Raw genomic sequence first — 27,411 nt, forward strand, 5'->3', positions numbered from 1 at the left:
TCTCCCCTCCCGCGCCTCCGCTCTGGGGGGGAGGTCCCTCACTCGGTGATGGCAGGGCGCGTGGCCACGTACACGAACACCACGATCAGCAGCACGACCACAGCCAGCGTGGGCAGTACCACCGTGGTGATCTGCTGCCGGGCCTCCTGCATGGCCTGCTTTCGCTCCTTCTTATCCTTGGACGTCTCCTTCTTGGGCTTCCCCTTGAGCTGCCGCATCTTTCCTAGGGGATGCTAGGAGGGTGCGTCCGGAGAGGGATTTGAAGGAAGGGTCACGCTCCTCTGGTCAGGGTGCAGAATCTCCTGTAGAGAGAACCATGATCAAGAATGAACGGACTGAAAGGAAAAGGAATCGCAAAGTCAAAGGCAAACGCTAAACCAGGAAGAGTATCTGCAACTTAGCAGCCCAAGGATTAAGGGCGGAAGAGGTCTTGTAGCCCTTCTGAGTGGTGGGTGGTGGAGCTAAGCAGGATGCTCCTGGGGCTCTATCACCGTCGGCGCTTCTGCAGGTGTGCTGTGCACAGGTGACCGGCACACTGAGACAGGGCCTCTCAGCTCCAGGGGCAGCTGGCCAGGTGCTGGGCACCAGATGAACAAGACTGCTTTCATGACACAAAGGGACTGGGAAGCACTAACTATGCCGCCTCCACTCAGCGGAAAGGGGGGCACCCTTCTCCCTTCCAAGGCTCCACCTATTTACTTCACTGTTCTAAATCCCACCGTCTCCCCAGCTAACCTCCAGCGCTGAAACGCCGGCAGCCTGTAGATCCCAGGACCGTGGCTCCCTTCCTGCCCGAGCCCAGGGCCTGATTGCAGGCTGCGGCAGCCTCACTGGGGCCGAAGAGAGCCCGGAGGCACCGACTTTTCTGATCTCCATTTGATCCTTTACCCATCCACCCAAACCTTCCTGAGCACCTCCTATGTGCCAGGCCCTGCTCGAGGCGTGGAGGAAGAGGTGGAACACGCGGGGCTGTGCTCACAGAGCCCATGGTCTAGGGGTGCACCCTAGGTTGCAAGCAGAGTCGAGAGCTGGGTCAGACAGACGATAAAGAGAGACCAGCTGAGCCTTCGGTCCAGCCACCCACTCAACCTAGGATCTCGTAAATTCTGTGCCCCGTGGAGGTGCTCAGGCGGTGAAGCGGTGCTGTCAGGGGCCTGGGGGATGAATCAAAGGCCGTGGGTAACTATAGAGCAACAGCTCCATACGAGTCCGATTCTGAGCTTTACGCAACAGAAACAGACTTTGGCTGATTCAAGTTGAGATGGAGTTTACACAGAGGCCTTTGGCACCTCATAGGATCCCCAGAAAAGAGGACCTGGCTCAGGAAATAAGCAGGGCAAGGAGCTGTGCAGCCATCACCTGAGCCCCACTCACACCACGAGCCTGGAGGAGGCCTCAGGCTGTATCATCACCTGGACACTGCCGCTGAAGCAGGGGGCACTGAGGCCACCACTACTGCCCCTGGAAACCAGACAGAGCTGCTGTCACTGCCTTCAGGACGAATTCTCCAGGGCCCTGGCTTCTCTGTGTCACCAGGTGCATGTGACCAGCCAAGCTGAGACCCAATATACCCGCAGCCTAGCCTTCCAACCTCTATAAACAGGGGGAGTGTTTCTAAACACAGTGAAGGAGTGGGGGGGGGGGGGTTGGCTACTGGGCAGGGAAATGAAAAAGACAAATGTCCTTCATAAAACATCCTGGGGGGCTGGTAGAGAGGCACCCTCTGAGGCAGACGAGCAGTGCACACCAATATTCCTCTAACAGAGAGACTTTTGTATCATGATACTGTATACCCAGTTTTGCCCCAGGACAGTGGGTGGCCTGTCACCACCCTGATGAGGAAGATGACATTTACACCTAAGTGAACGTGTCAAGTGGCAGGCAGGACGTGGAATGTGGGTTCCGAGGCGGGGAGAGTCTCGTGTGAATCTCCCTGTCGGTAGAGGGATCCTAATCTCACCACTCCTCTCGTCCCCGATTGGACCCCGGAAATTTTTTCCTATTCTCCATAATCAGGTGCAGTTTCTCCTGGTGCAAGAGGGCTGAAATTATTGCCCTGGAATGACATGATGCCAGCCAAAAGCAAATGTTAACGTTCTGGAGAGCCCCATTTAGGCAAATTTACGCCTTCCATCAGGCTTTTGAAAATAGCCACTCTTAACTTCCTTAAGACCTGACAGGTGTAGGAACCCCCGGCTTTACAAATTCTCCTTTTCAAATCTTTCAGAGAACTTGCAGGCAGGCCTGGGTTCAAACTAAGGACATACAACTTCCGGGCTGAATGGCTTTGGGCTTCAGGAGGCCTCAATGTCATCATGTGAACAATGAGGACAATTTCTCTCTCGGAAGGAGTGACTGAGGATTTGAAAAGAAAACACTCCACATGGTGCTTGGCCCGCCCACACCTGGCAGGACGGGGCCGGCCAGCCGGACGCAGCCGCTTCCTCCCTCCCCACCGCTTGCCACTCTGGGGCCCTGGTCAGAGCTCACTGAGCTCACCAGCCTCAGCCGCCCCCCGGGGAGGTGGCATAATGGCAGTGCCCCGCCCGCAGGACCGTGGTGAGGAGGAGACAAGAATCCGGGTAACACGGCACCTGGCACAGAGAAGGCACCGGATCCACGTTAGCTGACGCTCCTGAAGCCCACCCAACAGACAGCCTGCGGGGAGACGGGCAGGCTCGTTACCCCCGCTCAGAGATGAGGACACCAAGGGGCAAGAGGAAAAACGTCTTGCGCACAGTCAGCTGGTCTGTAAAGAGTGTCTAACAGAGCAGTGGATGGCATCCCTTGTCCAAAGCTATGAGCCGAGCCATGGTCTGCTCTCCCTGACACAGCTTCACGAGATTGTCTAAAAAGAGACAGGCCATTGGCAGCACCCTGATTTGTAGCCATTTCCCTATGGACCTAATGGCCTGTGAAAAGAGGAGGACCCCACTGTGGCCCATCACCCAGCCCCCCACAGGGCCCCTCACAGGACCCATCGCTGGACTCTCCCACAGGACCCTTCACAGGGCACACACACACACACACACACACACACACACACACACACACACACCCGCAGAGGACTGGCCGCAGGCAGGTAGCCTCAGAGGCCCAGAGTTAACAAGGGCCCCAGCCCCGCTCCTTCGGCTGCTGGCTGCATCCTCCCGCAGAGGTGTGGTGGACAAGCATAGGCAGCAGCCCCCGTGGCAACCAGCTCTTGACACCTGTGAGATGCATTCAGAAGTTCTCCAAGGCTTAAAAAAAGGCCTCGTCACTTGGGACAGTGCCGGTCTGGTCAGGATTTAAAGGACAAACACGCCAGCCTGAAGTCTGGGGTCTTGGTCAGGCTCCAGTGGGTGGCCTCCCTGATCTCACTCACCTGTGCTGTGGGCCTCAAACCGCAGCCCCGCATTCTCCCTGGGGCTGAAGAGAGAGTGGTGAGGAGGGAGGGAAAACACCTCTGAGATGACAGCTGAGGCGAGGGAAAAGGGCCCAGCAGGACACAGGCTGGGGAAGAGCCGCAGGCAGAGGGGGAGCGGAAGGAACCAGAAGGGTGACAGGAGGGGAAGTGCAGAGGGCGCAGAGGCCAGGCCATCCTTAGGCTGGCAGGCCACCGTGAGGAGTCGGGTTTCACTCCGAAAGCAGCATGAGGCACTGAAGGGCTTCACACGCGGAGGTGCAAGTTTCAAAAAGCTCCTCTGACCGGTCTGTGGAGACTGGGGTACAGGGGAATGAAAAGGGAGGCCCTTAGAGCAGGGCAGGGAGAGCCCGTGGTGATGGACAGGAGGATGGAGTGGGCTTTTATTTGGGGGGTACCTAATGGCAGATGAGACATGGCACGTGAGGGAAAGAGAATAACGGGTGGACCTAAGGTCTGGAGCTTGGGCACCTGGCTGCATGGTGATCCGGCCTTATGAGGTGAAGGGAGAATGGCAGGAAGGGGCGATGGATTTGAGAAAGGACATTAAGTGCTCTGTTCACATCTATCCATGTGTGAGGATGCCTATTAGACATCACCATGGAAATATCAAGGAGGCAGTTGAGGACATGAGTCAAGAGCTCAGTCTGAGCTGAAGATCTATATTTGGAAGTCATCAGCCATGGATGAGGTGAGCTCACCAAGGACAAGGTAGATGGAGACGAGGGCCAGGCCTGAGCCCTGAGCATGTGACAGTCAGAGAACAGGAGGGGAAGGGCAAGCAAAGGAGCCTGTGAGAAGACGCAAGTGAAGAGAGAAAAGAAGTGTGGACCCAGGGACCAAGAGTCAAGAAGAGAGCACGGCTTCCAAACGCCGCCGAGACAAAGTGAAACTAAAGCAGCGGCCATTGGATCCGGCGGCTTGGAGAACTGACCAGAGGAACTTCAGTGGAGTGGGCCAAACAGCCTCTATCTCAGACATCTAAACCAAGAAACATGAAGGCACACAAGCTGGAAAATCCTGCAGATGGGGGCACCGGGGAAGCCATCCAATGCCACGTGTGGAAGACAACAGAGGAAGCCAAGCTGGGGAGAGGAGACGGGAGGCGAGGGGAGCGCTCTGAGAGCGGGACACTGGGGACTCTGCTCTTACCTTTCCAGCACAGCCCCGGCAAGGCCCAGCTCTATACAGGCTCCTGAGTTGAGTTATGCTGACCTGTTTCTGACTCTTAGGATAGACATCTCTTTGAACTTGAGCTGGCTCCAGTGGGTCTCTGTACCTTCCAGTGAAGGAGCCCCGGCTAAAATGATTACTCCAGTTTTGCAAGTGAGGAGTCCAAAGCCTTGCCACTGTCACAGAATTAGGGGTGTCAGAGTCAAAAGTCAAACACACATCAGCCTGACCCCGAAGCCTGAAGAGTCAGCATCCTCCAGTGCCTTCCCCACGTACTTTCCCGGCCCTTTACCCACTTTGGGGCCACGTCATTGCTCACCAGCCCCTTGCAGAGAGGAAATCAGAGATGAAGCTTGTAAGGTGCAGTCTGGCTCTTTCCCAGCAAGCAGCCCAGGCAGGACAGAGAAGCCACTAGCTGAGTTCCACCTTCACAACCCGACCACGACTGCCACCTGGCCACCCCCTGCCTCTGGCTCCCCTAACCAAGGGATCGGAAACTTCACAAACACTTGAGTTCCACCAGTGCCCCTCCCCCACCAACAAGCCCATGGCAACTGGTCAGCACTGGAATGTTCCAACCGGTCCCCAGGGTGCGTGGGCAGGTGGGCGGGGGGGCAGAGAGGAAGGGGAAACACATCCTTTCAGACAGGATCATTTTATGATTTTTTGGCTGAGCCTTCCAGTCTTTTTTCTATATACATATATATACATATACTGTGCACACACACGCTTATTAAAATCCTTATGTATATTTCTTCCTACTTAGAAATCATAATGTACATGACAGCCTTAGAACCTATTAGGGAAACAGCCAGGAGCAGAAGTAAGAACGTGGGTTTGAAACCAGGTTTGAGCCTCAGCTCTGCCATGTCTAGTTATACAACCCTGGGCAATGTACTTAATCTCTCATGTCCTGACTTTCCTCCTCTGTAAAATGGGATACGAAAACCTGCTTTGTAGAGTCATTGGGGGAGAAAGACTGAAGTATTATCTGAGGTATTGATTAACAGGCCAAACCAGATGCTCAGTAAATGGTACAGAGTAACTCCCTCTCCAGGGAGGGTTTTCCAGTGCAGATACATGTACGGAGGGAGGTACCAGGGAATGCTGCCCTTTTTTTGGCTTTGAACCATATAACCCCTGGGTGATGGAACCCCCCAGTTTCTCGCTCTTCCCTGCTGAAAACCACCGGTTACCAGTCTGCTGCTGGGCAGGTTTTCCCAGAGGCTTGATGGGAGAAGGAGGTTGCCTAGGGCAATTGAGGGAAGGTTCAGAATCACAGCGACCACCCCCGGCTCCCGTATCCCAGACAGGCTAATGCTGCACTGCCCAGTATGGCAGCCACTCGTCACATGTGGCTACTAGCACTGGAAATGTGGCTGTGGTCCAAACTGAGCTGTAGTGTGAAATACACACCAGAGTTTGAAGACTCCGTACCAAAAGAAAGAATATAAACTGTCTCATTAAAATCTTCCATACTAATTACAAGAAATGATAACATTTTGGATATACTGGGTTCGATAAAATGTATTATTAAATTAATTTCACCTGGGTTTTTTTTTTGTTTTTGTTTTTGTTTTCCACTGTCTTAATGTGGGCTACTCAAAAACTTCAAATTCCATGAGTGGCTCACATGGCACTTTAACCGGGCAGTGCTGTGCGTGCCCCATGCAATAAGCACCAGGTTCAGCCCCCCGATAAGCTTCCCACATCACAGCCTCAACTCACAACGGTGAGGACTCCGGGGCCCTGACAGCCCCGCCCTAATGGATCTCTCCAGCCTCATCATACCTCACATGACCCACGGCTACCAACACGCCTGAGTGCCCACCCCACACGCTCACATCCCATGCCCGTGCCCGTGCAGGAGCTCTGCCGTATGCCCTCCCCCATGCACCAGCATCCTCCTGGTATAGACGCTCGTCCTTGGTCACCCCTGTGCCTGGCCTTCAGCACTCCCTCCTCAGCGCCGTCTCGGCACTCGGTTTATGCCCTTATTGCTGCACCGACCAGTGGCCGCCGCCTAACTGGCTGGGCCCCTGATGCCCCCATTGGACTAACCACTCCTCTGGGCGCAAATGTGTCTTGCTAGTAATAATACTGCCCTGGGCTGGCGGGACGCCTCTCCCGCAACAGGTGCTCAGCAAGCATCTCTGGATCGAACACCAAAGCTGGAGGACAAGCAGTCATCTCGTGTACTAAGCACAGAGCTACAGCAGAAAATCCCACAGGAGAGGAGAAAAGGTTATAGCAGAAGATAATAAACCAGCTAGCTACCACTTAGAAATGCTCATTTCATTCTCAACACAAGATTGGCACTCTCACTCCCATTTTACGTGAAGAAGATGAGATCCAGAAAAGTATGGGGACCTCCCTGGTGGTGCAGTGGTTAAGAATCCGCCTGCCAATGCAGGCGACACAGGTTTGATCCCTGCTCCAGAAAGATTCCACATGCCACGGAGCAATGAAGCTCGTGCACCACAACTACTGAGCCTGCGCTCTAGAGCCCTTGAGCCACAACTACTGAGCCCGCATGCCACAGCTACTGAAGCCCACATGCCTAGAGCCCGTGCGCCGCAACAAGAGAAGGTATCGCAGTGAGAAGGCCGCGCACCGCGACAAAGAGTAGCCCCCGCTCGCCGCAACTAGAGAAAGCCCGCACGCAGCAACGAAGACCCGACACAGCCAAAAATAAATAAATAAAATAAATAAATTTATGAAAAAAGAAAAGTATGGTGACTTGCCCAAGATCAAAGACCATTAGGAAACCAGCAGAGTCTCAACCCTAGTATAAAATCCATAACAATCACTCATTAAATATTGAGTGAATGAATGGACTGAGGATCTGAACTCAGACCTAATTCCGAAGTGCACCCATCCTCTCTGCATGACCCCACAGTGACAGTGCCTCCAGGTCAGCCCACAATTAGGAACAGTAGCTATCACATCCCGAAGGCTCGCTACCTGTCGGGCTACCGCACTAAAGCCCTCTACAAACACGCAAACCGCACTGCGGCTTTTATCCCATTTTCAGACAAGGGAACTGAGGCTCAGAGAAGGGAAGGGCCCAGGTAGTAAGTCGGAGTGCATCTGGGATTCAGACCCAGCTCTGTCTGCCTCCCATCCAACCCAGCTGCCTCCAGGTAGCCAGGCCATCCCATGGAGTCACGGGACACAGGGTCAAGAGTCCACGGCGGGTTCCTGCCCGTCAACTCTGGAGGCTGAGGACACGGGAAGGGAGGGCATGTGAGCAGAAGCACAGGCCCTCCAGGTGCTTGTCTCACTTGGCAGCGGATAAAGCCTGTTCCTTACTTGCTCCGACCCCCAGAAGCTGTCCTGGGCTTAAAGACGCACTGCAGGTTGCTTGAACTCTCATGGTGGGCCAGGCTGCTCAGAAAGAAAGCCCCCAGGATGTCCCAGGCTGTTGCAGGGGCGCCCGTTAAGTGGCTGCAGACTGTGTCGGCTGCACCCGCTCCTCCCCACACAGTCAATGCGAGGACAGACACCCGGCCCAGGTGGCGGCCCGCCTGGAGGGCCGCTCCCAGGGATGGAGGCCAGAGACTGCCCGCCCATCCTCCACGCTGTCCACCTTTTCAAAGCCCTGCAGCTCTCCTGTCTCCAGAAAAGGCGGTGTAAGATGCTCACTGAGAAAATGGCTGCGTTTTTCTCCTACTGCAAAATCAGGAACACAAATGAATAAACAACACGTAAGGAGGGCGTATGTGGGGCAGATCTCCACCAGCTCTTCTCTTGGCTGCGTCATTATAAACATGAAGCATCAGGAGGGCTGCACCACTCCATGCTCTACGCCGTGAGCCCAGGGAAGCTGCCCTGAGTTCAGGGAAACCTAAACTGCGCGCCGAGAACAGCAGCTCTGTGGCTCACGGAGTGTGCTCACTTCACTGTACGTCCCTGGGGTTTAGCCGTAATGGGCCGTGATCACCTCACTTCTGTGCCGCAGAGACGGGGACAGGGGCTGGGCAGGCTGCCAGGAGAACTGAGCGGGATGCGGCTCCCGACACCCGCTAGGCACCAGCTGATAACAAAAGCGCCTTCCCGGGAACACAGACATGAGCAGTGACAGCCACGCACGCTGGCCCCAGCGCCCCGCTGCCGACCGGCCTCAGAGGTCGGGGAGCTCCCGACCGGCCGGCCTGTGGGGAGGGTCAGAGCCACAGACGGAAGCTGACAGGCACAAACACGTGTACATACTTCTCTCACCGAGGGTGAAGGAAGAAGAAACTATGTAATTCGGTGGCAGTGTCAGCTACTCCCAAATAAAAACCCGAGAACACAAAAGAACTTTGGGGTGGGCTGCTGAAAAACACAGACACAAAGAGCTAGGGTTCTCAATAAATCGGATAAGTAACATTCCTGCAAAGTGCTTTCCTGTGCAGTATTCACTTCCTCCTCATGGTAACTCTCTATCTTACCTATTATTGTCCTTTTTCACAAGAAAAAGAGCAGACAGAGCAATTAAGCTCACGTCTGGGTGTTAATCCCCATCCTGGCACTTCTGGGGTCTGTGGCCCTTAGACCTTCAATTACTCTGCCTGTAAAACAGGGGTAAAACTACCCAGCATTTAAATATTTTTAGAGCATCAACTATACGTCGGGAGACATGCTGGGTAGTTGACAGGGAATGTGGGACACAGACAACCAACAAATGGACAGACTATGTGTCAGATTATGCTACGTGTTCTGGAGAAAATGAAGGTTGGGGGAACAGAGGCTGCAAAATTAGAGAAATCAACCAAGGAAGGCTTCATGAGAAAGTGACACCGGACCAGAGGCTCAAAGGAGGTGAGGAAGTGACCTGTGCGAGACGGGGGCCACCGGAGGGCTCTGCTTGTGCTAAGGAAAAGCACTGCTGGACGACTGACTGCAGCGGGCAAGGGCTGAGGCCAGGAGCTCGGTGAGGACATGAGTGAATTATTCAGGAGGTACGTGGTGGCTCGGTCCTAGGGAGGGGCAGATGTGGGGGAGAAGTGGTCGGGTACTTTGAGGGGACAGCCAACAAGATTCACCAGCAGATTGGAACTGGAGTGTGAAAACATAAAATGATGAAAGGCTCTATGGCCCAAGGAAGTGCAGGAATGGAGGCGCCACGTAGGGGTGTGGGGACAATGGGATGCGTCAAGTCTGAGACGCGATTAGCTGTCCCCAGTGGAGACACTGAGCAGGCAGCTGGATGCATGAGGCTGTGCTTGGGGAGAGAGCTGGGCTGGAGACAGGAGCGTGGCAGCTGTCAGCACTGCAAGCCGCCGGGCTGGGGAGCGAGCGCAGACAGAGAAGGGCCAGTGCGCTCTGAGGTTTAGGACTTGCAGAGTTGAAGAGCAACGAGTAAGAGACTAAAAAGGTACGAAAGGAAGAAAACTGGAAGCGTAAGGTGTCTTGGAAGGCAAGTGCAGAAAGTGTTGCAGGAAGAAGGAGCCGCTCATCAGGCTTGGTCACGTATAGGTAATCGGTGACCTGAGGGGAGAGTTTTGGTGGGGTGGCGAGGTGGGGAGAGGGCCCAGATCTGAGGGGGTCGCAGGGAGGGAGGGAGCAGGCTAGAGAACGGAGACCACGAGCCGCCAACGCTTCTCAAGGCAGGACCCGGGGGCTGAGTGTCTGCACTGCGATCCCAGTCCTGCCGTTTATCAGCCCTGCGACCTCGGGCAAGTTCCTTAATCTTTCCGTGCCTCACATTTCTCATCTGAAAAATGGGGAGAATAATCCCTTAAGGAATTGGTATATGAGAATGATGCCTGGCCCGTCGTATTTACCATGTAAGTATCATCATCCATCAGCGACATCATCCTTGTCGTCACTATGAAAATAGGGTCAGAAGCAGAAGGGTTTAAGGACAAGAGTTTTGCTCTACTTGTTTGTTTTTTAAGGCACTTATAGAATGCTTGTGTCACAGGGGAAGGTGGATCAGGAGAAGGAAGGAAAAAGAAGTGCTGGCGAGCCGCCCAGGGGAGCTGGAGCACCAGCTGGGCTGGCCCCGGATGGGCCCAAGGTGACGGTGGGAGTCTGTGCAAGTTCTCGCAGGGCTATTGCTGGTTCTCGGTGAAATGGGAAGAAGGTCGTCAGCTTGGGAGGCAGGAAGAGGGAGGAGATGCTGGAGTCTGAAGAGAGAGAAGCCGTGAAACAGCGGGCAAGCGGGATGGATGCATCAGAGCACGACGGGTGACCACCAGCCTGCAGTCAGAGGCCTCAGATCTTAGAGCAAGGCGGTTGGGGGCTGGCACCAACGTGCAGGTGCAGGTACAGGGGATGGAGTCAGGGGATGGAGTCAGGGGATGTTAGACTTAACCAGGACAGGATTTTGTCAGGCCACTATGACACAAGGTGAGGGCTACATGAGATTGCAAAAGAAAAGCGCCTGGCCCAGGACCTGGCATCTGAAGCGCTGCCGCTGTTCAGGCTTCAGTGGCCTGTCCAAGGAGCCCCACTCCCTCCACGTGCGCCTCCCTGACCCCCAACACACACAGAGCTCAGGAGTGGAAAACTCTGCAGGAGCCTCAATTCTGTTCATTCCACTAAGCCAATTCCCTCCCTTTTCTGTTCAAGCTACTGTCACATTTCCCAGGCCTCTCCTGCTGGTCTCAGAGAACAAAGAAGGTCATGTGAGGGCAGACTAGTCCCCGCACGCTTCTTCCAAGAACCAGCAGTGAAGAGGCTCTCCCAGCCTTGGGGGAATATTGGCTTTCCGGGACCTGCCTTGCAATTCCACCAAGCTCTGCAGGTGCGGCTCAACCATCAGTTCCTCCCACTGAAGACGGGTGGGCAAAAAAGCCTTTGATGGATCTCATTATGTAACCCAGACAAGTTAGAGTTAAATTCACAGCGATCAGCAACTTCAAGCACAGTAATTTGTTTTCACTAGTTGACCTGAAGCAAACTCAACCACGGAAAGGACACAGGAGATGACTAAACAGAAACGAAGTTAAGTGAAATTCCCGTAAGAAGGTACAAAACAGCGCTTTGAAACGGTTAAGATGCACAGAAAGAAATACAATTAACAGCACAAACTAAAACCAAAGTTTTATGCCGTGGTATGTAAGCTTATTATGTGCAACACACTCGGAAATTTTCTACTTTGTTTCATTTCATTAGAAAAAAATGTCAGTTTAATCCCATGGAAAGTGACTTGCCTTCGAAAAACACTGGATGGAGAAGACCTCAAGGCAGGAAGGGCTGGTAAGTGTTTCAATCCCATTCCCAGGAGAAGTCACCGAAACACCCTGACAGTCTTTCTACCTTGATGAATAATAGGCTCCTATGAGAATGAAAGGAAGTAATGAACGAGAAAATTTACAAGCTCTTCTAGGTGTGGTCATTCCTTAAACAGCAATTCTTTATCCAAACCTGCAGGTTCTCTCGATTTCATGTGCTATTCAATTAGGTACTTTAAGACAGCAGGTACTAAAAGCAAGAGTCACTAATTTATCCCTTTGTTATTGACAGCTCAACTCTGTGGCAGCTCAAGACAAAGGCGAGGTTGGGGGGAAATTCATGAAGACATGCACACCAGCCAATTGTATGCACTGTTTTGGATTTTTTTTTTTCAGGCAGTGCTTCTCTAACTTTTCCATCTCAAATATGGAGAGGGGACATTCATTCCTGGAGGCCAAGTCTGGGGCAAAGCCACTGCAAGAATAAAATTTTAATTGTGTCTTATTTTAAATGTCAAGCGATCATATATAACATTATCCCCTGCTGTTTACTCGTAACGGGCGTGGCACTGTGATAAGAGCCTGCCGTGGCTCTCACTGCGTCCCAGGCTCCCATCTTAGAGGTGAGAAATGGGGTTTTGAGAGGTTATGTAACTTGCCCAGGACCACGAAGCAAATAAGTGGTGGGACAGATTCAAACGCACCCAGTCTGGTTCCAGAGCCCTGCTTGTAACCACGAAGCTATGTTGAATTCTCCTCCAACAACCAACCATATTTGTTTTAATATTCTTTAAATGTTATTTCCCCCAAACCTTTGGGTAAACAGGACCCACACGCACCCCAGGGCTCTGCCTACATGCTGGGGAACGCTTCGGGCATGCAGAGCCACAAGTCCGCCAGAACTCCCCTGCCTTCCTTACACTCCTGTGGCCGGAAGCGGGCTCACAGCCCTTCTCTCCCAGACGCGGAGCACCGTCCTCATGTTCTCTTAGGCATGAGCTTCATTAACAACCAACATATCACAAGCACCAGTTGTTGATGGCATTTTTAAAATGAAAAATTCATCCCTAAGCTAAATTACAGCAAGTTAATTACAGCGCCTGGCTGATGGCACACATACTGAGAGAGAGTGAGGGATTGACGGAAGCATCAAATGCAAACAGCAGCCGCAACTAACACGCGCCCAAGGCTGCACGCCTGGGCCTTCCTCAGATACAGAGACTGGGGCCCACCCCACCCAGAGGGCCAGCACCAGAAAGAGACGGGCAAGCTCTCACATCCATTCATTTATTCCACGGACACCTGCTGGGCACCTAAGTGTTGGGGACGAGCCAATCACACACAGAGTCACTCACTCACCAATTCATTCCATCAAACACTTAGCGGGCACCTACCACAGGCCAGGCACTGCTCAACTGCTGTGCGTATACAGACGGATGAACTGACTGGTCCATCTCATCAGGTACTGATTCACCTCGATGCGCTAGGCACTGTCCGGGCAGCGGGGATGGAATAATGAACAACACAAAGTTCTGGCTCTGACGGAACGTACATTCCAGGAAAAGGAGGCAGACGAGAGACAAATAAATATGTAGTGTGTCAAGGAGTGAAGTGCTATGAAGGAAGACAAAGCAGCGTAAGGTGACAGAGAGCGGGGGACGTGCTGTAGTACAGACAGCGTTACAAGGGGCTGCATCTCTGATTAGAGAGCAGAGGCCACAAAAAAAGGTGGGAGCAAGCCTCGAGCAGAACTAGGGCAGGAGGGCGCCTGAAACGAGTGTGCCTTTGCAGCACCGCGATGCAGGGTCACGGGGGCCTGCGGCTGACAGCCGGTGAGCCAGAGGAGGTGCAGAGGCGAGCAGATCACTCCAAAGAGGACGCTACAGACCCACTGGCGAAGGCTCCAAGCCCATCATCTGTGCTTCACTGCAGGCCCTGACCGCTGCCAAAATCCAAATACTCTGCAAAAGGCAGGCGGTAAACTGGGCTGCTATCCAATATTTACCCGGTGGCATGCCAGGTGTTCTCTGGAGTCTCCGAAGGGTCAGCTCAGGGTCGGGGGAGGAGAAGGACCCCATCAGACAATGAACTCGGGCTGCTGAAGTGGGGCCTGCCACTAACAAAGTGATACATATTGGATCTTTAATTTGAAGGCCGCCTTGTTTGCTGAACCTTAAGCCTGTTTACCAACCTGAACGGTTGATGAGGACGGTTTGGGCAAAGGGCACAGAACAAGAGGCCCTGGAGCGCTGAAGACGAAATCGGCCTTGCTGATTCTGCCTGTGGCCCATCGGCGGGCGCCACAGAGACCCTGCTCACCACGGTGAGGCTGCTTCCTAAGGCAGCCCTGGTCTCCTTCACCTCCGCTTCCCCCTGCCGCCCTCACCAGAGCCTGATTATTCTCCTCCTGCCCCGATTCTAGATCCCACCCCCCCACCTCCAAGTGAAATCAACGCTGCACCCATACCCAGAGCCCGTCTGTCCTCCCCGCCCTCACCGAGGCCTCACCGCACACGTCTTCCTGCTTCCAGCCTCCCCATTCCTCAGTGCAGCCGTTACTCCTGTCCCGCTGCACGTGGTACAGAACAAGCCAACGTGCATTTATGCCCGGGGCTTCTCGTCTTGGCCTGCATTATACACTCTCTCTGCTGAGAAAACTTGTCTGATCCCCTTAGTCAAAATTAGGTGCCCTTTCACCTACTTCTACACCTTTAAAATAACCCTTCTTCCGTTCCACCTTTTCTTTTCAGAGTTCATCATTTCTGTCCACCTCCCCCACCAGGGGTTCAGTAAGTATTTGATGAATGATCTAAGCCTGTTCCTCTTGCTAATGGTGCCCAAGCCAGAGGTTTGGGGGTTTTCCTCGATGTCTCCCCTCCCCCCCATCCCCTGTATCAAAGTGTCCCCCAAGACCTACCAACCCCTCTTCCTAAACATCTCCCAGCACATCCTCCCGCTTCATCCCCACTACCAGTAGGCCCTCGTCTGGTTCATGCGGATTTCTGCAACAGCCTAACCTGTGTTTCCCTGCCTTACCTCACCGCTTTCCCAAGCCCTAAATAGGACAAACACTTCTAAATCCCTCTAAAATCACTGCCCGTGGATGGGTGTGGACCCGCCCCACACACTTTCCCCTTCCCAGCAAAACATATGCAGTAGTTAACTGTGAAGAATCACTGTAGAAGCAAATGCAGGAGAGGTGCATGTCTGCTTCAGGAAAGGGGTATGAATGACTCGTTTAAATCTCACACATGTTTTAAAGTCCAGTTGTTGGAAACTTGTTAGCCAAAAAACATCCCTGGTGTAAATATGCACCACTTCACTCTTCAAGGTAAACAACCAACCAAATGGTGCTAAACTAATAATGAGAAAGCCAAGCTAACAGTGATTGATAATTAAACATCTAGATTCCTAGCAATTAAAAACTGTCACAAATTCAAGACGGTGGTGACAGTGCACTCTTAGGGTACTGTTTCCAAATTCTACGGGAAATCCAAGGGCCTGTGTAAGTCCACGCTCCATGGGAGCCTGGAACACACCGCTGCGTGCGTGGCGAGGCAGCCAGACTCCTAGTGGAGGATGAGGCAGTCATCCAGAAACTCCAGCCTGCAGTACGGTCGTCCTTCGGGATCCGCAGGCGGTGGGTTCCAGGACCCCGCCTCCCCCATGTACCCAAGTCCCTTCTATAAAATGGCATAGTATTTGCATATAAGCTATGGCACATCCTCCCATATACTTTAAATCATCTCTAGATTACTTGTAATACCTAATACAACGTAAATGCTATGTGAATAGGCTGGTATGTGGCAAATTCAACTTTTGCTTTTCGGAACTTTCTGGCACTTTTTTTTCCAAATATTTTCTATCCATGGTTGGTTGAATCCCCCAGTGCAGAACCTGCATGGAGGATGGACTGTAATTTAACATCAATCACATTTCTTTTTTTTTTTTTTTTTGTGGTTTTATCTAGATGAAATTTATTCAAGATAACCTTAATCTTCAGATTTATTCTTAAGATTATGTACAACTTTATGAATTATTGAAAGTTCATGAAAATAGAAAAGTTCAGCATTAGCAAACAGTACATAGTATTACGTATTAAATTCTCATTAAATTTAAGTAAGTTGCACTTTGCCATTTATTTTATATTGGAAGTAGTTTTGAAGATGACCCATTGAACCCTATTTAGGAGGTTGAGAACCCTGTGACTGACCTTGGTGGGCTTCCACTTTAGATGCAGGTGGGTTTTGCCTCTTCTGAGGGAGGAAGGCATCTTGTAAGTTAGAGACAGTGGCCATCGCATCATATTCAATCCTTGAAATCACACCATTACCCTGTTTTGTTTTGTTTTTTCCAGTAACTTTTAATGACATCCCTGTGATTACTAGTAGATAGCCTGCAGTCATGCCTTAAACTTGGGAGTCTGTGGAATTTTGAGCCCCACACCTGTGGGAATTGATGAAAGGACTTGCATGTCTGAATCAGATCATTGCCATCCAGGAGGGAGCCTCAGAAGTAGAGACCCAGCCTACAGAATCCCTACTGTAAAATCAAACGTCCAGGATCTCCCCAGTGTAAAGTCCCCCAGGAGCATTCCACTGCATGGAACGTGACTTGGAAAATCAGTCACTGCGATCTGCCGAGGAAGTCAAAAGTGAAAGGGCAAAGCATCTCACAAGTTACTTCAACATGATGGCAACAATGCTGTGGGATCTCCAGCCAGGCCCGGAGCCCATATCGCACAGTCCCCTCTGTGGGCCATGCTGGGCACATGGGATCCATCCCAGTGTGGGAGGAGGTCACTGACAGCTTTGAGCAAGGGAGTGAAATGATATGACAAGCATTGTTAAAGATCCCCTGGGTCCAACGTGGTGAGCAGAATGGAGGGAAAGTGGAAGCAGGGCAACCGTTCAAAGGCCTTTGCAGTGACTCAGGCAAATGACGATGTCACTGGACTTGGGAGACGGATGTGGAAGGGCAGCCAGAAGAATTCAAGATCTGCTTCAGAAGCACCACTAGGACTTGGTGATTTGGAGGAAGAGAAAGGTGAGCGATAACAGACGACTCCCCAGTTTCTGGCTTGAGAAAGTGAATTAACAGCTGTGCACCTTAATGAAATGGGGGGAAGGGAGGTCTGGAAAGGGTCTGTGATAGGAGAGCAAGAGTTGAAATCGAGGTGCCCATGACCTATCCAAGTTCACTAGCTGCTATCAAACGTATAAAAGGAGGTACAAAGCACAGAGGAGTTGTGAGGAGTGATGGACGCCTGGGGCCGTTCTCACAGGTGACCCTTCCCGCCTTCCTCTCGGGGTGCTCGTGTGTCCACCACTGTGCCAGCTCAAGGTGGGGTGGTGCACCACACAGGGAGCTCACGGGGCCAAACTCGGCCAGGACATGCGCAAGCTGCTTCTAAGATGATCTCCAGTAGTAAAGCAGATACCACCAGCTTTGGGGCTAAGAAAACAGTGCTGTTGACAGTAAAATGGGATTTGCATCACACCACAATGGGAAGTAAAGTATGTAGCCTGATGATTCTTCAATTACAAGCATCATAACGGGTCTGCTGATTTCTTGACACTGATGTTTTCGAGGAGTCCCGGTAGAAGGGTTTCGGTATCTAGCCCTGTGCCCTGACAGTTCTGCTGCTGGGTTGTACCACCCTGTTCGGGGGATTCCAAGTAGACTCTCCCCCAGGAAAATGTTAATCTAAGGCGGTACAGATGTAGAGGAAGGTCTCTCTCTCAAAAAAACACCAGAGAAGACGGCCTATTTTAGGAAAACAATGACTCACTGAAATCACATCCTGCTCTTAAGTTAACATGCTTCCTTCTGGACCGGAACCTGGTTTCCTATCATGATGGGTCTATTTTCCAATCTCTTTGACAATCTGCTTTCTAATTAAAAGTTGAGCCATTTTTTTAAAAAATCACATTTAACTAAACAATTCTACATGGCAATAAAGCAGTGTGCTCTGCCACCTTGACTGATGGTACCATCTGCAATTATTTACAGGAGAAGGCAAGGGAAGAAGATCATTAGATACAGCTAGATTAAGCTGCTCTAGCCCCTGTGAGCGTCTTCCTATGTCTTCCTAGAGTAAGACAGCACAGCATTCACGTAAACTAATTAAAAGTTCCTGCATTTAAATAAACCCCAACCAAAATAAAACTTATAAGACTGATTGGAAGGTCTCGGGAGGAAGAGACCTACTTTTTCAAGAAAGCGGCCTGGCTGGCGGTAGAGGAAACACCAGGGTCAGACGGCATCTCTCCACAGCAGGCCGAAGCTCCCCCCACTGAGAGGAACACTGGAGTGGGTGAGACAGAGCCCCTGGGTTCTGTGACAGCAGCGGCTGCTTCCAAGGGGAATGCGCAAGGTGGCGCAGGGGAGAGGAAAACCAGACGCCATTCGCATTGGCGACGTGGCTTCACGCAGGACGCCTAGCTGCTCTGAACCTGTTTACTGAAATGGGAAGTTACGTTTGCCCCTGCCTGTTTCCTAGAATTGGTAGGAGAAGAAACTCTGGTGCTGTGTGTAGAAGCACCCTCTAAAAGGAGAAGAACTCCTCAAATGGAAGAGACAACTGCTGGTTACTGTCAGGTAGGAAAGGCTGGGACAAGTCCCCTTAAGAGGATGGTGACCAACAAAACAGATAACATTACATGACATTCCTACATTAGTGAGGAACGTCTTCAGGATATTCAGCAGGTGCAGTAAAAGCAGGTGAGAAAAGGAATCCGCTGACTCAATGATTTAAAGCAAAAAAGGTTTGGAGCAGGGAGGTGGGTTCAGATGCAACTGTCTGTTGATTGAGGTCGCTCGGAAGATCATACGGATGGATGGATGGATGGATGGATGGATGGATGGATGGATGGATGGATAGATGGATGGATGGATGGGGGAGGGCATCTGCCATCCAGCAGACAAGAGGGGCATGACCAAACCCCACCTCGAGTAATCCCATTCAACCACAGGGAGGCAGAGGCAGGGTGGGGAGCCATGCTCCCACCGTCACTGGTTCCCTGACCGGCCTGTCACCTCCCTTCCCCTCCCACTTCTGAATTACTCCTCTTTACATAGACCCAAATTGCCCATGAAAAATAAAAACTAGATATAAAAGCTTTGCTTCATTTCACCACCAGCCAAAACACAAAGGACAACTAGAGAAGATTAACAATTTCTGATGCATGCTCAAAGAACAGAATCGATTTGAGAAGGATTTATAGTACAGACCCTACAAGGATGTAGTGGTGGAGGTACAAAGTGAATCCGCATGGGAGCTGACCGTCTAGAGTGGAGGCCAATTCACTGTGAATTCAATAAACGTTTATGGACCATCTACTATGTCCAAGGCCCAATTCAGATATGTCTCGGGGAAGTAACTGCGGAAAACAGGCAACTACAATCAAGTGTGGAAGTGCTACGACGGGGTGGGGGTCACAGAGAAGGAGCGCCTACATTCCATACAGCCACAAGAGAACAGTCAGAGGAGGGGCACGAATGGTAACGTAAAGCCCGTTGGGATCGTGTCAGTAAGAAGGAGTATTGTGGGGTTCAGAAGCAGGCAGTACTTGATAAAGGCCTTGAGGGATGACTAGGAACTTGGCCAGGCAGAGGAAGGTAAAATAATACACACAGAACTGGGTGTGTTTAAGGAACGACAGGGATGGTCAACCCTCCAAACATGGTTTCCCTCTTAAGAGAATTTTAGTAGGACACAAATTCACTTCTATTTACCTTTTCTTCAAGAACTGCTGTTTCAATAGTTTCAGCAAACTGATTTCCAGGAAAGGTGACTTGGGTTATTCCTGTTGAGAAATCAGAAAAGAGGTATAATAGGTTTGGTGGGACTACCCTCCACAGACCTCTTTTTTGCGACACCCGCGCCAAGTCCGTTCGCGTCAGTCACCCCCCTCCCCCGAGGGACTGGCGTGTTGCAGCAGCCACACTGCCTCCCTCCCTTCCTTCTTTCCTCATTTGAGAATAAAGACATGCAAACTTAGGCAGGCAGCAGTGAGCCCTGATCCAGAGAAACACACACACACACACACACACACACACACACACACACACACACACACGCACGAGATGAACAGGACCGCACAGCCCCTGAACTAGAGGAGCCTTCCTGCTCCAGCCTGCTCCCTGCATTCCTGAGATTCCTGCAACAGACCCTCTGCTAACTACAGCTGGCATGAGAGCATTTCTGTTCCTTGCAAACAAAAATTACTTATTTAAAAATAAGAGATCCAGGGTTGGGACTAAAAAAACAAACACAAGCAGAGGGTGAAGAAATAAAGGCTTCTGAAACAAAGCCTTGGGAAAAATAAAAGATGAGAGGGAGTGACCTGGGCCTCTGAACTACTGTCCCATAATACCTGAGAGGAAAGGAAGAGAGAGATGTGGGAAACCCAGAGAGTAGATCCAACAAATAATTCATAAAATCCCAGCAGTATTAAATATTAAGATAGAGACCCAGATACTGGGGGAAAGGGGCTCTTAATATGGGTACTATCCATAACAAAACAAAATAAGAATTTCAATGAAATACAAAGGTGGGAGACTCTGAAAGTGTCTATAGCAAGTAAGGAATAATTGAGTAACTATACAATGCCTATCATTACTAAAAAGAGAAATGTAATAACTCAAGGATAAGTCTTGATTTACTGCACTGTGCTTTTTTTTGTCTTAAACAATCAACATTTTATTTACTCATGGTTTGTGTGTCAGCAATTAGTGCTGGGCTCAGCAGGGTGGTTTTTCTTCTGGTTTACTCATGTGGCTACAGTCATGTGGTGGCTCAACAGAGCCGGATGGTAGACCAGATGACTTAGCTCATATGCTAGTGACTGGTACTAGCTGTTTGCGCTGCCTTTAGAGTCTACTTTAGTAAATGTGAACATTTTTTTCCCCTGAGATCTTGAAAGATTTATGCCCTCTAACCCCTTGACCTACTTTTCCATTGGTTCTTGAGTTGGTCAACCATGAACTCACCTACTGTAGGGCACCAAGACTCTTAACACCTTCTAGTCCCCTCTACTAGGGAGCATGGTTTTTGTGAAGTTCAAAGATGAGGGTGTGTGAAACAGAGGGCTGGGAGGCAGGGCTGGAGAGTAGAAGGGTCTTCAGGGGGTCTGAATGCCAGGTTAAGTTGGACGGACTTTATTCAAGCAGCATTAAGAGTCAAGATGACTGTAGTCTAATCCCATATTCTCTAAGAGATAATTACCCCTCCGAAAATGTGGAATGTTAAAATTGGGCTACAGAGAGAAAATATGACCCAAACCACAAAGACTAAAGCAGTCAGCTAGAAATTAAGTCGACAGCAAGCTGTGACTTCTACCCTTGACAGGGTGCTTTCCCTGCTACTCTCGGCTCATTAGCTGCAGCAAAGGCTTCACAAGTATCTCCTGGCTTCTGGGCCTTCTAGGCAGCTCAGTGCTCCAGGGGCTCACTGGAGCATCAACTTTCACTCTGCAGGGTGCAGAACAGCGACAGGGACACCAGCGGGCCTGCAGGACAGGCTGAAGGGCAGCAATCCTGTCCGCTCACCCCAGACCTGGCCCCCGGGAGGCTGGTGCCACATCCTATCTGTCCATTCCCAGCAGCAGAGGCACCTGTGCTCTAAACTCAGCCCCACTTTCTCCCCTCCGGGCCTCAGTTTCCTTGTCCACAAAACCAGGGAGGGAGACAGGACCTGTGGCACTCAGAGGGTGGTCTGCAAACCAGTGCCATCCACCACCTCTTTGCTGTTGGCTCACAATAAGTACAGAAATTAAGGGCAGCTTTGAAGCTTTTACTGCTTACGACATTGCTACACAGCCAAGCACACAATCAGTGGAACTGTCTTGTTGAACAGAGCACAGACTGGTGTACAAGTTTCCTGCAGATGCCATAATAAATTACCACAAACTGGGTGGCATAACACAAAAGAAATTTATTCTGTCACAGTTCTGGGGGTCAGAAGCCTGAAATCAAGGCGTCGGCAGGGCCACACTCCCTCCAGAGACTCTAGGGAAGAAGAAAATGCTCCGTCTCTTCCAGCTTCTGGTGTCTGCTGGCTTTCCTTGGCTTGGGGCCACATCACTCCTCTGCTTCACTGCCTTCTCTGTGTGTGTGTGCGTGTGTGCATGTGTGTGTGTGTGTAAAATCTCTTTCTTCCTCTCTGTTATAAGGACACTTGTCATTGCATTTAGGGCCCACTAGAGAAGTCATCCAAGATGACTTCATCTCAAAAATCCTTATCTTGGGACTTCCCTGGCAGTCCAGTGCTTAAGACTCCAAGCTTCCACTGCAGGGGGCACGGGTTCCATCCCTGGTCAGGGAACTAAGATCCCACATGCCGCATGGCAGGGCCAAAAAAAAAAAGAAAGGACAACAAGATTTAAGCAATGTTAATTAAATCATGTCACTCCTTGGGTAGAAATCTTGGTGGGCTCTCATTAGAATAAAATCTTAATTTCTTTTAAAAAAAAATCCTTATCTTAATTACATCTACAAAGACCGTTTTTCCAAATAAGGTCACATTACTTGGACCTTATTTGGAAAAGGTTATACAACTTTTTCTGAAAAGAAAAGCATAGCAAATAGCAGTTGCCAAGGCAACATAATGATGTGGTTTAAGGGAGATCACCCTGGAGGGAGGGAGCAACAGGATATACTACGTTTTCTAACACAGGTATACAAAATACATAAGCTGCTTCTCAATTCCTGCCTTCCAGGGCCCTGATATGAGTAGGGACACACATAAAAGAGTAAATGAAGCCAGTGTAAAAGCTCCTCATTCTCAAGAGTTCTGATCAAATACTCAACAAGATACTAGCAAACCGAATTCAACAGCATATTAGAACCAAATTTAAATATACAACAATAATATAAGAAAATGTAAAGAGCAAAACCCATCTTTGGGGCCACCATACCGCCGACTACAACTGCTTTAGATACTGTGGAATTCATGCGTGACCAGTTGTACCTGTTGTACACTCATATCAGTTCACTGCTGGAGAAAAAAAAACGCTGCCCTGCCTCTCACTCAGTTGTGACCCCAGCTCTTCCTCTGCAGCCCAGGAGCCCGGGCAAGACCAGACGGCAACGGACACCCCTGGTAAAGGAAAGGAGGCTGCCGGGTGGCAGGGCGGTGAGGGGCAGGTGCACACTGTTCCCTCAGCCCTTCCCAAGGCTGGTCTCCCACCTTACCTTGCAGGCAGTGCAGGAGCCGCTCCCTCCCTGCCCCATCCTCCCGTCCCTCAAATGGCTTCAGTTGTAAAGTGATTAAATTTATCAGGGTTTTTTGTTCAAGTGTGCCTCCCTCATCCCATCAAATGCTCAGAGTTTTCAATGTCCAACTTTGAGAACGGAAACAAAACTGGTTTATTAAAATCCTTGTGTACCTGTCCTGCTGCTGACATATCCTCTCCCCCAACATCCTGCCCTGTAACCTCAGAAAACACTCAGGAAGTTTCCAGGCTTCATAACAGGATGGAGGCAGCACTTGGAAATTTGACAAAACAAGGATTTCATTTCTCATTAGAAGTTTTCTTGCCTTGCAAGAACACTCCTTATCAAAGGAACTACGATGTTGACTCCTTTTGCTATGTTACATTTCAGCCTTAAGGGGCAGACCATGTCAAAATACCAGAGAATGTTTAAAATGATAACACTTGATGCAGGTCTGGCCACAGCAAAGCGGACACTCTCATCATTCAACTACTGGTAGGAGTGTAACAGGCACAATCTTCCTGGAAGCAATTTGACAAATTCTTATTAAATGGCTTAAAATTGTATGCACCGTTTAATGTTGTAATTCCATTTTCAGACCTCTACACTAGGGAATGAATCTGAAATGGGGACAAAACTTAATGCTCAAAGATATCCATGGCAGGGTTATATATGAGATTAAAAAAATTAGAAATGAAGTTAATAGCCAAGAAAAGGAAATGATTAGACAAATTATGGTAGATTCATGAATCAAGCTTTACGCAGCCATAAAAATGACATTTTACACAGTATTTCTAATAAAAGTAACAACTACAATAATAACAGTTAATCCTTACATGGGCCAGGAACTGTCCTAAGCGTATCAGGTGCTTTACATATATGAACCTTCTTAATCTACTTAGGTAGATACTGTTATTTTTATTTTTAGGCTGCGCTGCACGGCATGCAGTATCTTAGTTCCCTGACCAGAGATGGAACCCGTTCCCCCTGCAGTGGAAGCACACATCCCTAACCACTGGACCACCAGGGAATTCCCAGTAGGTACTGTTATTATTCCCACTTTACAGATCAGAAAATGGAGGCACCAAGTGTTAAGACACTTGCTCAAGATCATCCTTCTAGTAAGAGACCACACAGGGATTTGAGCCCACACAATCTGACTCAAAAGTCCATGCTCTTACATACAGATGGTCAAGAAGCACATGAAAAGATGTTCAACACTGCTAAGTATTAGAGAAATGCAAATCAAAGCTACAATGAGATATCACCTCACACCAGTCAGAATGGCCATCATCAGAAAATCCACAAACAACAAATGCTGGAGAGGATGTGGAGAGAAGGGAACCCTCCCTCCTACACTGTTGGTGGGAATGTAAATTGGTACAGCCAATATGGAAAACAGTATGGAGGTTCCTTAAAAAAACTAAAAATAGAGCTACCATATGATCCTGCAATCCCACTCCTGGGCTTATATCTGGAAAAAACATGGTCCGAAAGGATACATGCACCCCAATGTTCACTGCAGCACTGTTTACAATAGACAAGACATGGAAGCAACCTAAATGTCCATCAGCAGAGGAATGGATAAAGGAGATGTGGGACATATATACAATGGAGTATTACTCAGCCATTAAAAAGAATGAAATAATGCCATTTGCAGCAATATGGATGGACCCAGAGATTATCATACTGAGTGAAGTAAGTCAGACAGAGAAAGAGAAATATCACATGGTATCACTTATATGTGGAATCTATAAAGAAATGATACAAATGAACTTGTTTACAAAACAGAAACAGACTCACAGAATTAGAGAATGAACTTATGGTTACCAGGTAGGAACGGTGGGGGGAAGAGATAGTTAGGGAGTGTGGGATTGACATGTACACACTGCTATATTTAAAATGGATAACCAACAAGGACCTACTGTAGAGCACAGGGAACTCTGCTCAATATTATGTAACAACCTAAATGGAAAAAGAATTTGAAAAATAAAAAAATACATATCCATTGAAGAAAACATACATTAACATGATATTAAATAAAGCAGACCATCATAAGCTAAAAAAAAAAAAAAAAAGTCCATCCTCTTAAATCCTGTGATAGTCTGAATACAGTCATGGCCCCAAAGGTCCTAACCCTAGAACCTGTATGTGCTACCTTAGATAGAAAAAGCATCTCCGCAGATGAAGAGATATCCTCGATCATTGGGTGGGCCCTAGATGCCATCGCAAATGCTCTCAAAGAGAGACAGAGGGAGATCTCACACACACACACACACACACACACACACACACACACAAGAAAGGCATGTGAAAACACAGGCAGGTATTGAAGAGATAGGGCCACAAGCCAAGGAATGCCAGCAGCCACCAGAAACTGAGAGGGTCAAGGAATGGATTCTCCCCTAGAGCCTCCACAGGGAGTACAATCCTTATACCTTGGTTCAGACTTCTGGTCTCCAGAACTGAGTGAATAAATTCCTGTGGTTTTAAGCCAACCAGTCTGTGGAAATTTGCAGTCACAGGAAACTAACACAAGCTCCCATGCTGTACTGCTCTCAACGCAAGATAAAATATTCATATGTTAAGTGGGAAAAGTAGAAATCAAAATTTATACACAATGACCTTAATTATGCATATAAAAATGCATGCAAATACAACAAAACGCTTTGTAGTGATTATCTCCGAATACTAGAATTATGGGTAATTTTCAGCATTATGCCTTTTGGTATTTTTCCAAATTTCTACAATTAATGTGAATTCCTTTTACAAAGAAACGAAGAAAAAAATTTTTTAAATTAGCAACTCATCATACTTCTGCAACTCTAACTCAATCATAAAAGTCAGAAATCAAGAAAACTCCCTGAGAATTTTCTTAATTCAGTTTCAGAACAAAACCTGAAAAATCAGCCACCCAGGTGCATTCCATTCCCTAAGTGACTCCACTCAACCCTCAGCCTCTCTAAAGCCTATTTGTTTTCAGACTCTGGCAGGAACATGATGTGGCTGAAGAAGTTTCAGGCTTTGAAACAAGAGGATAATCTGAGCTGCTGCATGTTTTCCTGTCTCTCTATCCACACGTGGCAGTGGGGAGGAGGGACCAGAGGGAGGTCTTTACGCATTCCCAGAGCTCATCCAGCCCAAAGCGGTGTGGGCCACACACCAAAAACCAGGAGCTCTGGTTAATAAGCATGGAAATGTTTGATTTCTCTGTAGGTGACTTCACAGAATGAATCATCACATTAAACACTGGCTTAATCTTCTTACCGAAGTCCGGAGTCCAATCCTATTGTGTTGCAAAACCCTCCTGCTATCATCTGTCCAGGCAGTCAGAGGACCAAAGGCCAATTTTACTGTATCAACAGCACATCCTTTGATTAAATATTTTCATATAAAGAGTGTATTAACATTTTCCCGCAATATATGGGCAGAACTGGATCAAAACAGAAAGGAAGATGTGCTTCGTGTGTTGTTTTTTGGGGCAGAGAAGGTAAAAGTCACTGGTTCCCTCCAACATGGGCCAGGTCAGAGCCGCGAGGCATGAAAAGCATATATACGGCTTTATTCAGCCCACCCTGTACGGCGCAGCAAGCTCGGGCACTGGAGTAATGGGACCACAGCGTGGGGTTTATCCTTTAGTCTCTGAGCACATTTATTCGCTCTTTGTCCAGCCAATCAACATATAAAAGCACCTACTATGTGCCAGGCACTAAGAAGAGGTTGGCTCACATTTTAAAAGACCCTATCTCCAACACGCTATACTCTCAGATGATACGGCTGGGCAAATGGCCCCCATCATTACTGAGCCTCTTCATCAGTCTTTTGGATCACAGGGATGCCAGCAGTAGCAAAATGCTGGGAGGGATACCTAAACAGGACCGGCAGAGCTTTGAAAATGAAAAAAACAGAAAGCAAGTGGTTTAGCACTGTGCAGCACCTCCGTGTCTACAGGTTCCACATCCACCGATTCGACAACCACAGACCAAAAATATTCGAAAAAAGAAAAAAATTTTCCAGAATGTTCCAAAACGCAAAACAAATTTGCCACACACTGGCAACTATTTACATAGCATTTACATTGTATTTACGACTACTTACGTAGCATCTACATTGTATTAGGTATTATAAGTAATCTAGAGATGATTTAAAGTATACAGGAGGATGTGTAGAGGTTCTATGCAAATATTATGCCATTTTATACAAGGAACTTGAGCATCTGGGGATTTTGGTATCTGCGGGAGTCCTGGAACCAATCTCCCCTGGATACCAACAGACAGCTGTACCTTCCAACATACTATCAACACAACACTTGTAATTTCGGGTGATCAGTTGATGATACTTGAATCTCCCACTTAACCATCTACTTCACACAAATAGTGTATTTTCTCAAAGTCTGTTTTTTTCTTTTTGCTTGCCATTGTATGCCTAAAACTACCAGCATCTAACCTTAAGAAG

At 49.3% G+C, this 27,411-nt stretch overlaps 1 protein-coding gene across 1 annotated transcript in view; it reads right to left on the minus strand.

The window, feature by feature from the left end:
- Positions 1-313: 313 nt before the first annotated feature.
- LOC111167955 (uncharacterized) overlaps positions 314-27,411 on the minus strand; it is an 87,585-nt gene continuing 60,487 nt past the window's right edge. Inside the window, exons 4-5 of the mRNA XM_089915873.1 lie at positions 19,477-19,547; positions 314-11,843 (exon numbers count right to left, since the gene is read on the minus strand). Of these exons, the coding sequence (XP_089771999.1) occupies positions 11,796-11,843; positions 19,477-19,547 (119 nt within the window). The 3' untranslated portion in view covers positions 314-11,795. The remainder of the gene's footprint in view (positions 11,844-19,476; positions 19,548-27,411) is intronic.

This window comes from Delphinapterus leucas, chromosome 7 (assembly GCF_059928025.1).
Source record: "Delphinapterus leucas isolate spDelLeu-1000000601 "Yukka" chromosome 7, BTC_Dleu_Yukka2, whole genome shotgun sequence".
Classification (NCBI taxonomy): Eukaryota; Metazoa; Chordata; class Mammalia; order Artiodactyla; family Monodontidae; genus Delphinapterus; species Delphinapterus leucas.